This window comes from Prionailurus viverrinus, chromosome B3 (assembly GCF_022837055.1).
Source record: "Prionailurus viverrinus isolate Anna chromosome B3, UM_Priviv_1.0, whole genome shotgun sequence".
NCBI classification, from domain to species: Eukaryota; Metazoa; Chordata; class Mammalia; order Carnivora; family Felidae; genus Prionailurus; species Prionailurus viverrinus.
This window is the reverse complement of record NC_062566.1, coordinates 24,539,184-24,557,725: the sequence shown is the minus strand read 5'-3', so window position 1 is coordinate 24,557,725 and position 18,542 is coordinate 24,539,184. Positions and strand designations below refer to the sequence as shown.

The 18,542-nt window shown below is 36.5% G+C and overlaps 1 protein-coding gene across 2 annotated transcripts in view; it reads left to right on the top strand.

Moving 5' to 3' along the window:
- ETFA (electron transfer flavoprotein subunit alpha) overlaps positions 1–18,542 on the top strand; it is a 78,445-nt gene that overhangs the window by 32,890 nt on the left and 27,013 nt on the right. For both annotated transcript variants that reach the window (XM_047862785.1, XM_047862787.1), the window contains exon 9: positions 846–928. In XM_047862785.1, the coding sequence (XP_047718741.1) occupies positions 846–928 (83 nt within the window). The remainder of the gene's footprint in view (positions 1–845; positions 929–18,542) is intronic.

Below are 18,542 nucleotides of genomic sequence, written 5' to 3'. Positions count from 1 at the left end.
CTCCCGCTCGTGCTCTGTCTCTGTCTCTCTCTCAAAAATGGATAAACATTAAAAAAAATTTTAAAGAAAAGGAAAAGTTGTGAAGTTATTGAGGCATTTGGGTGGCTCAGTTGGTTATGTGTCTGACAGCACGGAGCCTGCTTGGGATTCTCCCTCCTCCCCTCCCCAACTCGTGTGTGCACATGCTCACTCTCTCTCAAAAAATAAATAAATAAACTTTAAAAATCTTAAAAAAAAATTTGAACTTATTGCATAAAGGACCATTATATAATGGCATGCCAAACAGATTATAATGTATGTTTTATGAATGCCTGAATGTCTTTTTGATAAAGCAAGCAGAGGACTTCAGCCAAATTTAAAATCTTAAATCCTTGGGTATAAGTAGAAGGCATTTCTTGAAGTTTTGTGTGTAAAATGCACTAGCACTTCATTTTAGAATTTTTGACCAGTGACAGGAGGATTTTTTTTTAAACAAGGATTTTTTATTTATAAAATAAAATTCTGATTGTACTTGTCGGTGTCTTTCTTTTTTTTTTTCAAAAAAATTTTTTTTGACGTTTATTTATTTTTGAGACAGAGACAGAGCATGAACGGGGGAGGATCAGAGAGAGAGGGAGACACAGAATCTGAAGCAGGCTCCAGGCTCTGAGCGGTCAGCACAGAGCCCGACGCGGGGCTCGAACTCACGGACCGTGAGATCATGACCTGAGCCAAAGTCGGCCACTTAACCCACTGAGCCACCCAGGCGCCCCCTGTCGGTGTCTTTCTAATACACTTATTAGTGAATATCCCAACCAGTGGAATAAGAGCTTAAAAAAATGACAAATATGTTTTTCCCCATTTAGTTGGTGCTTCTCGTGCTGCTGTTGATGCTGGCTTTGTTCCCAATGATATGCAAGTTGGACAGACGGGAAAAATAGTAGCACCAGTAAGTATTGCAATAAAATATGCCATCCAAAATTCTATGGAGATAAAAAGTGTGTGTATGTGTATGTGTTTATATTTGTCCACTTTATATATATGTATAATTTACTGAATAACTATGTCAGTGATTTATGTTCTATTCAGTGTATCTAGGCAGTTAGCCATTACCATGGTGAACGTGTCCTCCTCACAAGGTCTGTGGATTTCTTGGTCTCAGTAATGTGCTTTGCAGTTCTTAAATCCAGCATTGTCTTTCAGATATTTTCTTAAGTTTTTATTCAAATTCCAGTGTCTTTCATGGGGTACCTGAGTAGCTCAGTCAGTTAAGTGTCCAACTCTTGGTTTCACCTTAGGTCATGATCTCATGGTTTGTGAGTTCGAGCCCCACCTCTGTCATTATTGTATACATTGACCCACATTTGGCCAGTGAGAGCCTCTTTGAGATGGTGGCTCCTGTGTCTTTTTTGACCTGTTCCCATCATTCTTTGAGCCCTTTCTTACTTTCTAACAGAACAATATGTTCCAGGCTCATTTTGTACTTTTCCTATCCCAGCCTGGAATTCGTCTTTTCTCCAAAGAGTCTTGGTGCCCTTTAGCGAAGAATAGTATTTTGTAGGCAACATCTGGATGCTAGTTGCATTCATTGCTATTGGGATGTTGTTATTCCCAAGACCTCTCAGTGAAAAAATCTAGGGAATGTATATAACTGTGTGTATGTGTAGGCAAACACACATTCATAATTACATACAGTACACATTTACATCTGTATTTCTGAATCAGTCTCTATATATTGAAAAGTGTAAGGGCAACTGGGTGGCTCAGTCAGTTAAGCATTGATTTTGACTCTTGATTTTGGCTCAGGTCATGATCTCATGGTTTGTGAGTTCAAGCCCCACATTGGGCTGTGTGCTGACAGTGTGGAGGCTGCTTGCGATTCTCTCTCTCCCTCTCTCTCTGCCCCTCCCCTGCTCACTTGGGAGCTCTGTCTCTCTCAAAATGAATTAAAAAAAAGAAAACTGTAGTTCACTTTGATACTGCCAATTCCAGTCTAATACCACAGAGTCAATTCCAGTTCTCTCCCTTTATCTTTTGTAATGCCCTTACCCCACTGTAAAAAACCTGGACCCTCCCAATATCCTACCCTGCACAGATGCCCTCCTTGCCCTGCTCAGGCTCTGACACTCTGCACTGAACAGTCCTTCTATATAGATACTCTTCCCACTTTGCTTGGACTCTGACACCCCTTTCTGGATCATTTCTTCCCAAAGTGCAGTTTTACATTCCTACCAACAATGTATTTGGGTTCCAGTTGCTCTTCATTTTTACCTACCAACATTTGGTGTTTTAGCTGTTCAAGTGCATGTGCAGTGGTACCTTATTTTGGTTTTAATTTGCATTTGCCTGATATCTAATCATGATGAACATTGTTGTATTTTGGGGATTCACATGTCTTCCTTAAGAAGTGTCCATTTAACTCTTTGGCCCTTTTTTATTGAATTGCTTGTCTTTTGTTACTGAGATGTTGATATTATATATATTTATATATATAGTTATATTATGTAATTGTATAACCTTCTTGTCAGATATATTTTGCAAATATTTTCTCCCAAAGTGTGGCTTGCCTGTTTATTTTCTTAATGGTATCAAGTTGAGGAACTTCCCTACTATTCCCAATTTGTTGAGAGTTGTTACCATGAATGGTGGTTGAGTTTTGTCAAACGTTTTTCTACACTTACTGAAATGATCATGTTTTTTCCTACTGTATTTTGTTAATATGATGAGTTACATTTTTGATTTTTGAAAGTTAAATCTGGAAGTTAAATCACTTTGAATTATAGTGATAAACCCTATTTGATCATGATAGGTTATCTTTTTTAAAAAAATTTTTTTAATGTTTATTTTATGAGAGAGAGAGAGAGAGCGAGCGAGCGAGCATGTGCGTGAGCCGGGGAGAGGCAGAGAGAGAGGGAGACACAGAATCCAAAGCAGGCTCCAGGCTCCGAGCTGTCAGCACAGAGCCCAACGCGGGTCTCGAACCCACAAACAGTGAGATCATGACCTGAGCTGAAGTCAGACGCTCAACTGACTGAGCCACCCAGGTGCCCTGTGATAGGTTATCTTTTTAATATATTGCTGGTTTTGATTGACCAGTATTTTGTTGAGGATTTTGGGGTCTGTCTTGATCAAAATAATCTGCAACTTTCTTTTTTAAAAATACTTGTCTAAAAAAAATGAAAATACTTGTCTAATTTTGGTATCATCGTGATGCTGGCTTCATAAAATGAGTTGAAAGATGTTCCCTCCTGCTCTATTTTCTGAATGAGTTTGTGTAAGATTGTATTTGCTTTGTTTTGTCTTAAATGTGATAGAATTCAGTAATGATGTCATTTTGGCCCGGAGTTTTCTTTGGTGGAGTATTTGAGAGTTGACTCAATTTCTTTAATGGTTTTAGGGCTATTGAGATTTTCAATTTTATTTTGAGTCTGTTTGACTAAGTGATATGTTTCAAGGAATTGGCCCTATTCTTCTAAGTGGTCAAATGTATTAGATAAAGGTGTTTATGATACTGCTCTAATTGCTTTTTTTTTTTTTTTAATTTTTTCAACGTTTATTTATTTTTGGGACAGAGAGAGACAGAGCATGAATGGGGGAGGGGCAGAGAGAGAGGGAGACACAGAATCAGAAACAGGATCCAGGCTCTGAGCCATCAGCCCAGAGCCTGACGCGGGGCTCAAACTCGCGGACCGCGAGATCGTGACCTGGCTGAAGTCGGACGCTTAACCGACTGCGCCACCCAGGCGCCCCTCTAATTGCTTTTTATTGTCTATAAGATCTTCTGGAGTGATAGGTCCTCTTTAATTTCTGCAGTTGTAATTTGTGTCTTCTCTTTTTTGTTCACCTTCTCTTCATCAGTCTAGTGAAAAGTTTCTAAAAATTTTTTTAAATTTTGGTTTTTTTTCAATGTTTTTTATTTATTTTTGGGACAGAGAGAGACAGAGGCATGAACGGGGGAGGGGCAGAGAGAGAGGGAGACACAGAATCGGAAACAGGCTCCAGGCTCCGAGCCATCAGCCCAGAGCCTGACGCGGGGCTCGAACTCACGGACCGCAAGATCGTGACCTGGCTGAAGTCGGACGCTTAACCGACTGCGCCACCCAGGCGCCCCAAGTTTCTAAAAAATTTTTAAGGGTTGTGTAGGTGACTCAGTTGGTTAAGTATCCAACCCTTAATTTCAGCTCAGGTCATGATCTCTCAGTTTGTGAGATCAAGCTCCATGTAGTGCTCTCTGCTGACAGTGTGGAGCCTGCTTAGGATTGTTTCTCTCCCTTTCTCTCTGCCCCTCCCCTGCTAACCCATGAACATGCTCTCCCTCTCAAAATAAATAAATAAACATTAAAAAAAATGTTTTTTTAAATCTCATTGATCCAGCTATTTTAGAATAACAGCTTTATTGAGGTATAATTCATATACCATACAATTCATTTGATTAAATGTTTAATTGAGTGGCTTTTAGTACAGTCACAGTTATATGACCATTACCTCAGTTAGTTCTGGAACATTTTCATCGCCCCCAAAAGAAACTGCATAGGTGTTTTGTTTTTGTTTTTGTTTTTTTCTCCAACTCCCCCAGGCCAAGGCAACTAACATTCTACTTTCTGTCTATGTAGATTTATTTGCCTATTCTGGATATTTCATGTTAATAGAATTATATAATATGTGGTCTTTTATGTTTTTTATTTTCATTTAGCATAATGTTTTTAAGGTTTATGTCATAGTATTACTTTTCATTGTTAATAGTATTCCATTATGTGGATATGCCACCTTTTATTTATCCATTCATAATTTGATGGACATTTGGGTTGTTTTTACATTTTGACTTATGAATAGTGCAGATATGAACATTCATGTATAAGTTTTTGTGTGGACCTGTATTTTAATTTTTCTTGAATGTGTATCTAGGGCTGGAATTGCTGGATCATATGGTAACTCTATGTTTAACCTTTGGAGGATCTGCCAAATTGTTTTCCATAGCAGCTATACCAATTTTTATGAACCAATTTTTGGCTTTGTTAATTGTTTTCATTTTCTTTTTTTTTAATTTTTAATCGATTTTTTCTCTCTTAATTTTCTCCCTTGTGATTACTTTGGGTTTACCTTGCTCCTAAAGTAGAACTTTACTTCATCAACTTTGTATTGTTTATTTTTAAAATTTTGTAAAAAGTTTGTTTGTTTACTTACGTACGTATGTATGTATGTAATCTCTATACCCAGCGTAGGGCTTACGTGCTTTTTTGACTAGGTCAGTCAAGTGCCCCTCTATTGTTTATTTTTAAATTTTTTTAAATTTGATGTTTATTTATTTTTGAAGGAGAGAGAGGCAGAGCATGAGTGGGGGAAGTGCAGAGAAAGAGGGAGAAACAGAACCCGAAATAGGCTGCAGGCTCTGAGCTGTCAGCACAGAGCCCAATGTGGGGCTCGAACCCATGAACTGTGAGATCATGGCCTGAGCTGAAGTCGGATGCTTAACTGACTGAGCCACCCAGGCACCCCATGTATTGTTTATTTTTAAATATAAATATTAAATATATAAATTTCCCTCTTAAGCACTACTTAAGCTGCATCCCACAAATTTTGATATATTGTATTTTTATCTTTTTATGTAAAAAATATTTTCTAATTTATAAAATTAGAAATATTTAATTTCTAAATATTTGTGGGTTTTTTTCCCTAGAAAGCTTTCAATTATTGATTTCTAATTTAATTTTGGAGAATATCTTCTTAATATTTCAGTCTTAAACTTTATTGAGATTTATTTTAATGGCCTAACAAATGCCCTATCTTGGTGAACATATGCACTTGAAAAGAGTGTATATTTTGCCATTAGACACTGCAGGAATAAATGTTAGTGAACTTTGAGGATATGATAGCAAAACTATCTGAAATGACAGAGAGAAAAACACACATACACACACAGGAAAAAAAAATAGAGCATTGTTGAGCTGTGGGACAACTTTAACAGGCCTGCTATATGTGTGATTGGAACAGCAAAACTCTTTGAGGAAATAATGACCATAAAAGTTTTAAATTTGATGAAGTCTGTAAACCCACAGATCTCAGAAGCTCAGCAAACCCCAAGAACAGTAAACATGACAGAAACTGCAAGGCACATCATAATCAAATCGATTAAAGATTGATAAAAAAAGTTCTTAAAAGCAGTAAAGAGAGGGGCGCCTGGGTGGCGCAGTCGGTTAAGCGTCCGACTTCAGCCAGGTCACGATCTCGCGGCCCGTGAGTTCGAGCCCCGCGTCAGGCTCTGGGCTGATGGCTCAGAGCCTGGAGCCTGTTTCCGATTCTGTGTCTCCCTCTCTCTCTGCCCCTCCCCCATTCATGCTCTGTCTCTCTCTGTCCCAAAAATAAATAAATGTTGAAAAAAAAAAATTAAAAGCAGTAAAGAGACAAATGTGATTTAAATGCTCTAATCAAAGAGCAGAGACTGTCAGAATGTATAAAAAGCAAGACCTCATCTATGGCAATCCTAGTAATTGATAGAATAACTAGACCAAGAAATTCAGTAAGGGCATGAAGAGTATTTAGACCAGGGGTCAGCAAACTTTATCTGTAAAGAGTAATAAAGCAAATACTTTCTGTTTTATGGGTCATAGAATGTCTCTTGTAACTATTTAACTCTACTGTTGTATACCAAACTTAGCCATAGACAGATCAGTAAATGAATGAATGTGGCTGTATTTCAGTAAAACTTTATGTATGGAAACAGACAGCAGTCCACATGTTCAACATTTACAGAACAGTGAGCCACATATCTTTCAGTACTTTTATGCTGGGACTCCAGTTACACATATTTTAAATATCTTTATATTCTTCCACAGGTTATGGAAGTTCTGTTCATTCTTTTTCATCATTTTTCCCTCTGTTCTTCAGATTGGGTAATTTCTGTTGGTCTACCATCAGGTCACTGACTCCTCTATAATTTTTAATTTGCTGTTAAAACCATCTAGAGAATTTCTTATTTTTGATTTTATATGTTTCAGTTCTAGATTTACATTTGGTTCTTTCTATAATTTTAATTTCTCAGCTGAGATTTCTTATCTGTGTAATCATTGCAGATATCTTTTCCTTTACATCCTTGATCATACTTAAAATAGCTGCTTTAAAATCTTTGTGCGCTAGTTCTAAAATTTAGGTTATTTCAAGGTTGCCCTTTGATTGTATTTTCGCATTTTCCTGTTTCATTATATGTGTGGTACAATGGTTCTCAAAATTTTTGTCTTAGGATTCCTTTTAAAAATTGAGAGCTCTCAAAGAGCTTTTGTTTATTTGGGTCATACCTGTTGATACTTATGGTATTAGAAATTCAAACAGAAAATTTTTAAAAATTTGTTTGAAAATAGTAAAATCATTTTTCATAATATAAATAACATTTGGGCTAAAAAAACCCAAATCTTCCAAAACAAAAATAAATTTAATGGGAATAGTTGCATTGCTTTACATTTTTGGCTTCATATTTGGTTTAATAGAAAATTACTAGATTCTCATTTATGCTTCCAGTATGTTTTTTTATATTAGTCTGATTGAAGTATATGAAGAAAATCCACCATCACACAGATATATAAAGTTGGAAAAGAAGGGAATATTTTAATAGCCTTTTCAGAAAATTGTGGATATTCTTCTTTTATACTACACCAAAATTTGACAAGTAGTAATTTCTTAAAGGTTATTTCCAATGTGGAATACAAAACCATATTGATGAACTTTTCATATTTTTATATTAAAATCCATTGGTCTGTATTGCACTTTGAATAGATGTTTTACCATCTTGTAACATCATGCATGGTTCATTTAGAAAATACAGGCATATCTTGTTTTATTGTGTTTTACTTTATTGTGCTTCACATATATTATGTTTTTTTTTTAAATAAATTAATGGTTTTTGGCAACCCTGCATTGAGGAAGTCTATGAACACTATTTTTTCAACAACATTTGCTCACTTTGTGTTTCTGTGTCACATTTTGATTATTCTTGCGATATTTCCAAGTTTTTCATTATTTTTGTATTTGTTACGCCAATCTGTGATCAGAGATCTTTGATGTTATTATTGTAATTGTTTTGGGGTACCATCACCTCACCCATATAAGGCAGTGGATTTAATCAATGAATGTTTATCACACAGAATACTAAAAAGATGTGTACTCAAAGGCCACGATTTAAAAAACTAATAATTTGCTTCATCATGAACAATCTTAAGTGAAACCAGCTTTTTTCTTTTTAAAGTTTTTTAAACTGAGTATGTGGCCATGAAGAATGCAGTGACAACTAGTTCAGTTTGATGCAGCTATCTTGATTAATGCTAAGGCAGCAGCATTTTGACCCACTATTGTTTTTTGCATCATCAGTACAAAAGTCAATACAGTTTTTCCAGGATAAATAATGAGATTCAAAAAAGTTATTTAACACTGATTATTTAATTTAGCACCATTTTTGTTGCCAACCATTCACATAAAGGAATTCTTTGATGATTAGTTGTTATTGATTCTGGACAAACAGAACTAAACACAAAACTCAAACTCCAAACTCTGTCTTCTCTTTTAGTTACCAGCCAGGTTACTTAAAAGCCATCTCACACATGTCGAATGCAGGCATCACCAGAGTTTTGAGCATGGTATATATGCAGTCTGTGATTCTCTGTCTGGATTTTTTTCCTTCCTTCTCAGCTAATGTGGCAGCCACAAATTCTGTTTCTGTGTTTCCTTAACTGGTAAGACTGCAGGTTTCCATCCAAAGTGACTGCTTTTTGACTAGCTTTTATCCCCTGTGGGAAATCTGGAAATGCCCCAAGGGAGAAAATAGATGTATAAGGTAAGCCCATCTTATTATGCCTCCCTCCCCTACAGAATTCTGCCTTCTCCAGTGCTGCCTGTCTTGTCTCCAGTGCACTTAAACAGTTGCTGTCTGTATTTTCAGGAGGTTTTAGAGTTTTTCTCTGCAGGAGGATTAGTCTGATACAAGCTATTCATTCCCTCAGGGCCATAAGCAGGAGTTCTAAGGCCCAGAATTGAATGCATTATTTCACATGTGTTCTGATGAGTACAGAGTTGGATTATTATCTTCCTGAATAATATTTTAATTAATGCTACTTAATATTACATTAGGTTTTTGGCAGCCATATCCCACTGTTGGCATGTATTACACTTGTGGACATCCAAAATCTTAGTCTTCTCCTTCGCCCGTATTTTATTGCCAACCATGTCTCCCTTATCTAATAATAATAAAGTATTCCTTTGTGTTTAAAGCTGAACTGTTACTTTATTAAATTTGGGTTTTTGTTCTCAACCATTGGAAACCTCTTGAATCTTTTTTTTAATTATTATTTTTTTTAATGTTTCTTATTTTTGAGAGAGAGACACACACACACAACAGAGCCTGAGCGGGGGACGGACAGAAAGAGAGGGAGACACAGAATCTGAAGCAGGCTCCAGGCTCCCAGCTGTCAGCACAGAGCCTGACACAGGGCTGGAACCCACAAACCATGAGATCATGACCTGAGCTAAAGTTGGACACTTAACCAACTGAGCCACCCAGGCGCCCCGAAACCTCTTGAATCTTTTAAGGCTTGTTTTTTTCTATTCACATTCCAGTCAACTTTATATTCTTTGAAGATCCTGTGTTCTATTTTGTTGCCATTTTGTATAGCTATGGAAAGCATCACCACAGTTTTCTCTGATGAAAATAGTAAGAAGTTCCCTATTCAGGTAAGGGGACACAAAGGCAAATTTTGTTATCCTCACAAAACACTTTTACTTTTGTTTTTGATTATTTGAGAAAATGTAAAATGCCCAGAAAATGCCATGAATTTAGTTATACTATTAAATACATTTTTATTTTATCATTCACAGCAGTTTATACCATATAGATATGGAAGATTATTGAGTGTGTGTGTGTGTGTGTGTGTCTTGCATGTTTATGGATTCATGCTTCCTGCAAGAATTAAGAATTTAGACCGAGGGATAGGGAACCACTGGTTCAGCTTACTGTTGCAACAAAGACTTCCATATTCCTCTTTATTTTTTAATTAACTTTATATTTGGAAGTAATTTCAAACTTAGAAAAAGTTGAAAATTAAAAATAGTACAGTATAGGGGTGCCTGGGTGGTTCAGTTGGTTAAGCGTCCGATTTTGGCTCAGGTCATGATCTCACAGTTGGTGGGTTTGAGCCCTGCATCGGGCTCTGTGTTGACAGCTCAGAGCCTGGAGCCTGCTTCGGATTCTGTGTCTCTCTCTCTTCTCTCTGCTCCTCTCCCACTCATGCTCTGTCTCTCAAAAATGAATAAACATTAAAAAAATAAAAAGAATAGTACAGTACATATGTATATACACATATATACACAAATTTTCCCTGAACATGTGACAGTAACATCATGACCCCTAAATATTTCAGTGTGTATTTCCTAAGAAAGAAATATTTTTTTATATAACCAAAGTATAAAGTATATTTGGATTTTGTCAGCTTAAATTCTAATTCCAAGTTTCTATATTATAATGGGATATTCCAACTTTATCATTTAGCTTAGTAACCTTCATTATACTACTGTCCCATCTCCATATGGAATCCAGTTTAGGGTCAAGTATTGCATTTAGTTGCTATAGCTCTTTAGCCTTTAGTCTCATGGTTGTAGTAAGGAATAACTCTCACTTCTTATTTAGCCTCAGTCTTAGGCAGGCCCTCTGTACCCAGACCTCAGGGCTGGGGCTTTCTTACTCCTGTTCCCCACCCCTGTACATGTAGCCAAACTCTGCCTTTTGTCTCTTGCAGGGAGGTGCTGGGTGGCATTTTGGTCTTGAGATAACTTAGGTGGAAGATAGAGTTTGGAGATACGTAAGAAAATAAATTTTATTCTGTCCATTTGCTAGAGCTAGTCTGTAAGTTTGGCACTAGGCTTTCTAGGAGCCGGTTCATATTGGGAAACAAGATCAGTGTCCTGATTTACAGTGTCCCTAAGGTAAAAATAAACTAATTGCACATGGGAAGCATAATTTGGCCTGTTATCAAGATCAGAGAGAGATATTTATCCCTTGAGCCCTCATAAAGAGGACACTATTGATTAACATCCTCAACAATACTTTTACTATAAATAGGACAGTGGTTTCATAGGGTGTTTTTTTAATAATGTCCCTCAGTGTCAGCCAGTTGCCTAATATTTTAGGTACAGTTCTGTAAGGAGCCAGAATTATTTGGTTTGGGGCTTGCTGGTGTGGTTTTCCCAGGATAAAATTTCAGAGTAGTGATTTAGTTGTAGAACTCTTCTTCAGATGAAATCTTCTCAGGAAGCCCCATGAGTAGCAGGGAAAGTAGAAATGAAGTGGGGTGGTATAACCAAGAGGGCTGCTAACATAGCCCTTTCCTTTTTCCTGAAAAGGTCTCTATGGCCCCTCTGCAGAATAACTAAAGCCCTGAGCACATTTTAAAAAATCGCTTGTCCATGAAAAACTGGATTGCATAGCCTCATATAGTTTTCCACAAATAGATCTACCTGAAATGAATTTTGATTTTGCCCTCTGTTAGTGTATGTCAATATTATGTTGTACCAATTTTTCAAGCTCTTTATTTAGTATTATTTCCCCTATTCTCAGGCACTGATCTTTCTCCTTCTACTTCAGAAGTCAACTTGTTCTCCCTATAAAAGCAAAACAATACAACTTACCTTTATACATCAAAGAAAGAGGTGAGCCCTTTCTAATTTAATGCTAATGTCTCTAACCTGTCCTTGGATTCCATAAATTCCTACCTCCTTCAGGATAGTCCATTATTTACTCCCATGGTCTGGATTCAGAACCTCTCTGTCTCTACTGGCTCATTTTCATAATCTTTTTTTTTTTAATTTTTATTCATTTTTGAGAGAGGGGGTCAGAAGGGGCAGAGAGAGCAAGAAAGAGAATCCCAAACAGTCTCTGCCTGTCAGCTGAGAGCCCCATGTGGTGCTCGAACCCACAAAATGTGAGATCATGACGAGCCGAAATCATGAGTTGGATGCTTAATAGACTGAGCCACCCAGGCGCCCCTCCTTTTTATAATCTTAAAAAAGAAAATTCAGGGCTCCTGGGTGGTGCAGTCGGCTGACCATCAGACTTTGGTTCAGCTCATGATCTTACATTCGTGAGTTTGAGCCCTGCATTGGGTTCTATGCTTACAGCTCAGAGCCTGGAGCCTGCTTTGTATTCTGTGTCTCCCTCTCTGTCTGCCCCTCCCCTGCTCACGCTCTGTCTCTCTCTGTCTCTCAAAAAATTTTTTTAAAAGTTAAAAAAAAAAATCCTTTGTCTTCCCAACAGCCTCTTTTCCCCACTAAGCTATCACCCATTTCATCTCTCTTGTCAGGCTAAGCTTAAAAAAGTAGCTTACATTTGCTAAATCCACTTTGCTTCCCATTCTTTTCTATTCATTTTTAAAATATGCATATATAGGGGCGCCTGGGTGGCGCAGTCGGTTAAGCGTCCGACTTCAGCCAGGTCACGATCTCGCGGTCCGTGAGTTCGAGCCCCGCGTCGGGCTCTGGGCTGATGGCTCAGAGCCTGGAGCCTGTTTCCGATTCTGTGTCTCCCTCTCTCTCTGCCCCTCCCCCGTTCATGCTCTGTCTCTCTCTGTCCCAAAAATAAATAAACGTTGAAAAAAATATGCATATATAAAAATAATATAGTAAACACCTTTGTTTTTACTACTAAATTAAAAAATATTATAATACAGTTGAAACCCCTGTGTACTCTTTCTTTAATATATATGCTTCCCTTCTATCAAAAAGTAACCATTACCCTAAATTTGGTGGTGGTGATTTCATACATCTCACTTTTACTGTGTATCTACAGTTCCCTAAACAGTCTGTAGCTGAACTTTTCAACTTGAGTACTATGAATGATTTACAAGTGTGACGAGATGTTGATCCTCTCAGCCTTTGGAACAGGAGACATTATGACTAGCCGGTTTTGTAGCCCAGTGCACCACACAAATGGTACCATTTTCTGTGTGCCATGTTGTAAAAAAGTTGAGAAACACTGATAGGTAATATCGTTTTGTATACATTTTGAAAACATTATATCAACAGCATACTGTATGTGTTCTTTATGTTTTTAAGTCTCATGTTTGAGATTCTTCCATTTTAATTCAGGTGAAGGTTTTTCATTTGTGTTTCATTGATGTATGGTATTCTGTTATATAAATATATCACACTTCACCCATTTTCCTACTAATGGATGCTTATTTAGGTAGTCTCTAATTTCTGCTCTTATAAATACTGTTCCTTGAAGATTCTTCTGGCTCCTTGTATGTTAATGTTTCCCCAGAGAAGTGTGCCTGAGAGTGAAACTGCTCGATTACCGAAATGAAGTGTTCACCAAAGTGGCTGTTTACACTTACCAGCAGTTTATAAAACTTACCTTCTCCCATCCTCTTTGAACTTTGGTATTTTTGGTTTTTTAAAGTTTTGTGGTTCTGGAGATAGATGGTAGTTCTGGAGATAGCAGTGATGGTTTGCACGACAAGGCAAGTATACTTAATGCCACAGAACTATGCTTAGCAGTGATTAAAATGGTAAATTTTATGTTATGTATACTTTGCCACAATTGTTTTAAAAAAAGCTTTGCTAGTCTAATGGGCATGAATCTCAGTTTTTTATTTGCTTTTCCCTGATACTAGTGAGGTATCTTTATATTCTAAATTCCATTAATTTTTTTTTTCTCTCTGAATTTCCTGTTCCTATCTTTTTGCCCATTTTTCTATTGAATTGTTCTTATCAACTCTTGGAAGTTTTTAATATCTTTTGGATACTAATCTTTTGGTTATGTGTGTCGCATACATGTTCTCAGTTTTTAGCCATCTTTTTCTTTATATCTTTTGATAAACAGAAGCTTTTAATTTTAATGTGGTTCAACTTACTGTTTTCTTTTTTGGTATCTACTGTCTGTATTGTGTTTAAGAACTATTTTGGGGCGCCTGGGTGGCTCAGTCAGTTAAGCATCTGACTTCAGCTCAGGTCATGATCTCGCAGTCCGTGAGTTCAAGCCCCGCGTTGGGCTCTGCTGACAGCTCAGAGCCTGGAGCCTGTTTCAGATTCTGTGTCTTTCTCTCTCTCTGACCCTCCCCCGTTCATGCTCTGTCTCTCTCTGTGTCAAAAATAAATAAATGTTAAAAAAAAAAGATTTTTTTTTAAAAAGAAGTATTTCCTGGAGCGGCTGGGTGCCTCAGTCGGTTAAGCGTTCGACTTTGGCTCAGGTCATGATCTCACAGTTCATGGGTTCAAGCCCCGCATGGGGCTCTGTGCTGACAGCTCGGAGCCTGGAGCCTGCTTTGGATTGTGTGTCTTCCTCTCTCTCTGCCCCTCCCCTGCTCGTTCTCTGTCTCTCTCAAAAGTAAATAAACATTAAAAAAATATATTTCCTAAGACAAGGTATTATGATACTCACCTGTATGTGTTTTGAAAACTTTTAAAATTTGCTTTTCACATTTTAGTTTATAATCTACTTGGTTTTATTTTATTTTTTATTTAAAAAATTTTTTTAATGTTTTTATTTATTTTTGAGACAGAGAGAGACAGAGCATGATCAGGGGAGGGGCAGAGAGAGAGGGAGACATAGAATCCAAAGTAGGCTCCAGGCTCTGAGCGGTCAGCACAGAGCCCAACACGGGGCTTGAATTCACAGACTGTGAGACCGTTACCTGAGCTGAAGTCGGACGCCCAGCTGACAGAGCCACCTAGGCGCCTCTACTTGGTTTTATTTTGATGTTTGGTGTGAAGTAGGTGTTCAGTTTTTTCCTTGTATGACTAATCTCCTCCTCCACTGATCTCTAGTGTTACCTCTTACAAGTTTATATAGCACACAAGTCTATTTCTGGGCTCTCTGTTCTGTTCTGTCAGTCAGTGGTTTATCATTGTACCTGTACTGTATCTAAAGCTTTAGTAATAAAATTATGTAGTTGGGCAGTATCCCTTTTCCCCATTCTTCTCCAGAATGGTCTTAGCTGTTCTTGGCTCTCTGCCTTTCTCTTGCAGTTTTAGAATTAGTTTGTCAAACTCCACAGTTGAAGTTTTGATTGGAAATGTAGGTTGTTTTGCCCGAATTTAGTGTGATTCTTGCTATTGTGTAGTTATTGAAAATTCAGGGAACCTTAAATGATAAGAATTCACCAAAGTTTTCGACATAATATAAAATATTTAAAACACCAATTACTTAGTTGTTTCACACTTACTAAACTCATTATTTAGTATGTTTCTGGACAGAAGGCAATGATACTGGATGGTATCAAATATTTCTTCTGCATTGCTCCAAACATGTATGAATTGTTATATGAATAAATAATGAAAGATTTGCTAAAGGCAGATAATTCTTAGTTAATAACCAACGCCATATAATATACTGATTGAGGACTTGCCCAGGTGAGATTTGGTCATGAGAATTAAGAGAATTCAGTGGTGAGTCAGGGTGCATGGGAGGAGTTGGTAAAGGGGCTCACATTCAGATGCTGAGAGGTGATGGACAGTTTTCTTGTCTCCTAAGACTCCAGAAATAGATGCTGTGAATCATTGTCCAAAGCCAGGTAAGCAACAAGATTAAAAAAATCTCAAAATGGATATCTCTTTGTGTTCCCATTAATTGTAGTTATACAGTGTGAACATAAGATACGATCCTGTCAAATAGCTGAGATACAACTGTTGAGTGGACACAAAAGTCTCTATGAGATTCATAAGCACTTTACATGTGCACTCATGCAAATTCATTATTCTGTAAAAAAATTTATTTGAATAGTGAGTTCTGGATTTAAAAAGTACAAGTTGTAACAAATATTCAGGCAGCAAAAATTCAAGTGAACTTATGGATGCATAGATTTAATTGGGGTGAGTTGACATCTTTGCAATATTTTGGCTTCTATACAACACCATGATTTTATTTCTCCATTCAAATAGTTTTATAATTTCTTTATAAATGTATACAGATAAATAAGGAATGCTATTGATGTTTATATATTGCTTTCATTAACTTATCTGTAGATTCTTGCGTGTTGTACATGCATAGTCATGTCTTGTCTTCTGGAAATAATGAAATTTTGTCTTATCCTTTTGTTTGATTTTTTTTTTTTTTTTTTTTTTTTTTTTTTTGGTGCTGTGTCAGCTATTAACCTGGACATTGTTAATAGAAGTGGTGATAGTAAATACCCTGTCCCTTATTTTCCAGGAATTTCTTCTAGGTTTCACCACTAGGTATGATGTTTGCAATCTGTTTTATCAGATTAAGAAAAACAAGAAACAGAAGTTTTCTATAATAGTGTCATATAATTATTGCTTACTTGCTTGCTTGCTTGTATAACCTTGGACAAATCACTTCTGTGTACCACAGTTTTCTCAACTGTATAATGGTGATAATAGTCTCTATCTCATGGTAAATAGTAAAGATAGAATAAGTAATATGTAAAACACTTAAAACCATACCTCACATATAGTACAAGTGCTATGTGTTGGCTATTTTTATAATTATAAATCCTTGTTTGCTAAGAGATTTTTTGTTTTGAAATCATGAACAGATATTGAAATCTTATTTCTATAACTCATATTTGGCAGTCTCATTGGATTTTGTTAGGACATTAATTAATATTTGTTGAGCTTAGTAGAGTGTCAGACTTAAACTATGACTAGAATTTAATTTGGCTTTTTAAGGCTTGGCATATTTATTGGTACTTCCCGTTTTACGTTTTTCTCTGAATTGCCTTTTAGAAGCTCTGTTTGACTTTACGTCCTATCCATCCAAACATATAGGCTTATTGCAATCATTAAAGAATCTGTTATCTACTGCCAGGGAAATATGTTTTTACACTTAGTGCAACTTCTTAGTGGAAGTAGATTACTTTGTATTTTGGTATTTTACTAACAGATCAGTGGTCTGTTTATAACTCTGAGAGTAGGGGAATAGTTACTAGGTGAAGAAGCAGTTTGGGGGAATTTACCAAAACAAGAAATTTTGTTTTGGGGGTTCTGTTTTGAAAATTCACTTATGCCGAAAAAGTCTGTGTAGGAGCAAACTTTATATAGAGTTATTTGTATACAGCTGGGACTGAATTTATGGACTGCTTTTCTGACTTGCTAAAAAGCTAAAGATTGACAAGCCCTTTCATACTGCATTATCCAGCTTGGCTTTTAACTCCAAGAGAACTGTGTTCACAAATTGATGCTCTATTCCTTTGGGGTTGGTATAGAAGCATTAAATTGTACTAAAATATTCATATGTGAGTGCATTTAGCTGAAAGCAATTGATGTTCTATTCCCAAGAGGGCAAAGAGAAATGCTGTATGGACCTGCAGTCCAGAAAACACCCTAAGCATGCTTCTTAAAGGTAATTACGTGGCCAGGATGATCAGAGTCCTTACAGTGAAGCTTAAAATGACAAAGGAGAAGTTGTAGAATTTATAAACTGAGGTTAATATGTATAAATTGTTCAGTTGTGCAACAGTTAAAAACTTAATTGGTAAAAATTAGTTCTAATTACATCTTTGAGTTCAAATTATAGCTTTGATTTATTTTCTTAGCTTATTTTCTGATTTTTATTAGACTGATTTCTTTAAACATTTATTCCCAAAGACCAAGATCAGTGAAGTTTTTTATTCATTACTATTTTATATATGAGGTTGAAATTTTTAACTTTTGGAGAGTCTTGAGCTCTTTTTACATGTATAACTGTTTAAAAGCATGCCACTGTTATGATAAACTGACATGTCTTGTAGGCAGTCAATCTAATTTAACAACTGGCATGAAAATCAATAAGAGTAGACAGATCTTTGTTGCTTTGTTGTAGCTATCTTTGTGTGCTAACTTGGAAAGAATAAAACTATTCTAAATTTCTATTTTTATTCTAATTGTATTTTTGGTTCTTTCATGTAAAAGCTAATTTATTTTCTCATGTATAGTTTCAGATGTGATAAACATGCACACAAATGTCAGAGAACATAAGACATTGTAAATTAAATAAAATGGAGAATTGATCATTTAGCATACATACTTCTGTCCTTGTGTTCACTTTAGGGCCAAAGATAATTGAGCACTAAAATCTTGTACAAAAGAACATTTGAATGACTTAATCTAATATCATTCTATATTAATATTAACTGAACTTAGTCTGAAAAGGAATTTGGGAAATGGTGTTTGGGACAGAAGAATGTATTCCATTTCCTTTTTTGTTTTTTTAAAGTTTATTTTAGAGAGAGCATGTGGATGAGCTGGGGAGGGGCAGAGAGAGAGAGAATCCCAAGCAGGCTCTGAGCTGTCAGTGCAGAGCCCAACATGGGGCTCAATCTCAGTGAGATCATGACCTGAGCCGAAAACCAAGAGTCAGTTGTGTAACCGACTGAACCACTCAGGCGTCCCCTCCATTTCCTTGAAGTGAGGTTACTTAGAGGGTCTCTGGTTAGGTTGGATGAATAGTAAATTTATTATTTTCTTACAGGTACTTTCTTTTTCCATATTATTAGTGCCACTAAAAGTCTTACAACTTTAGAAAGTACTTCAAAGAGTCTTTGTGTAACTTGGGCTGAACTTTACAACTCTGGTTGCTTTTTTTTTTATCTTAA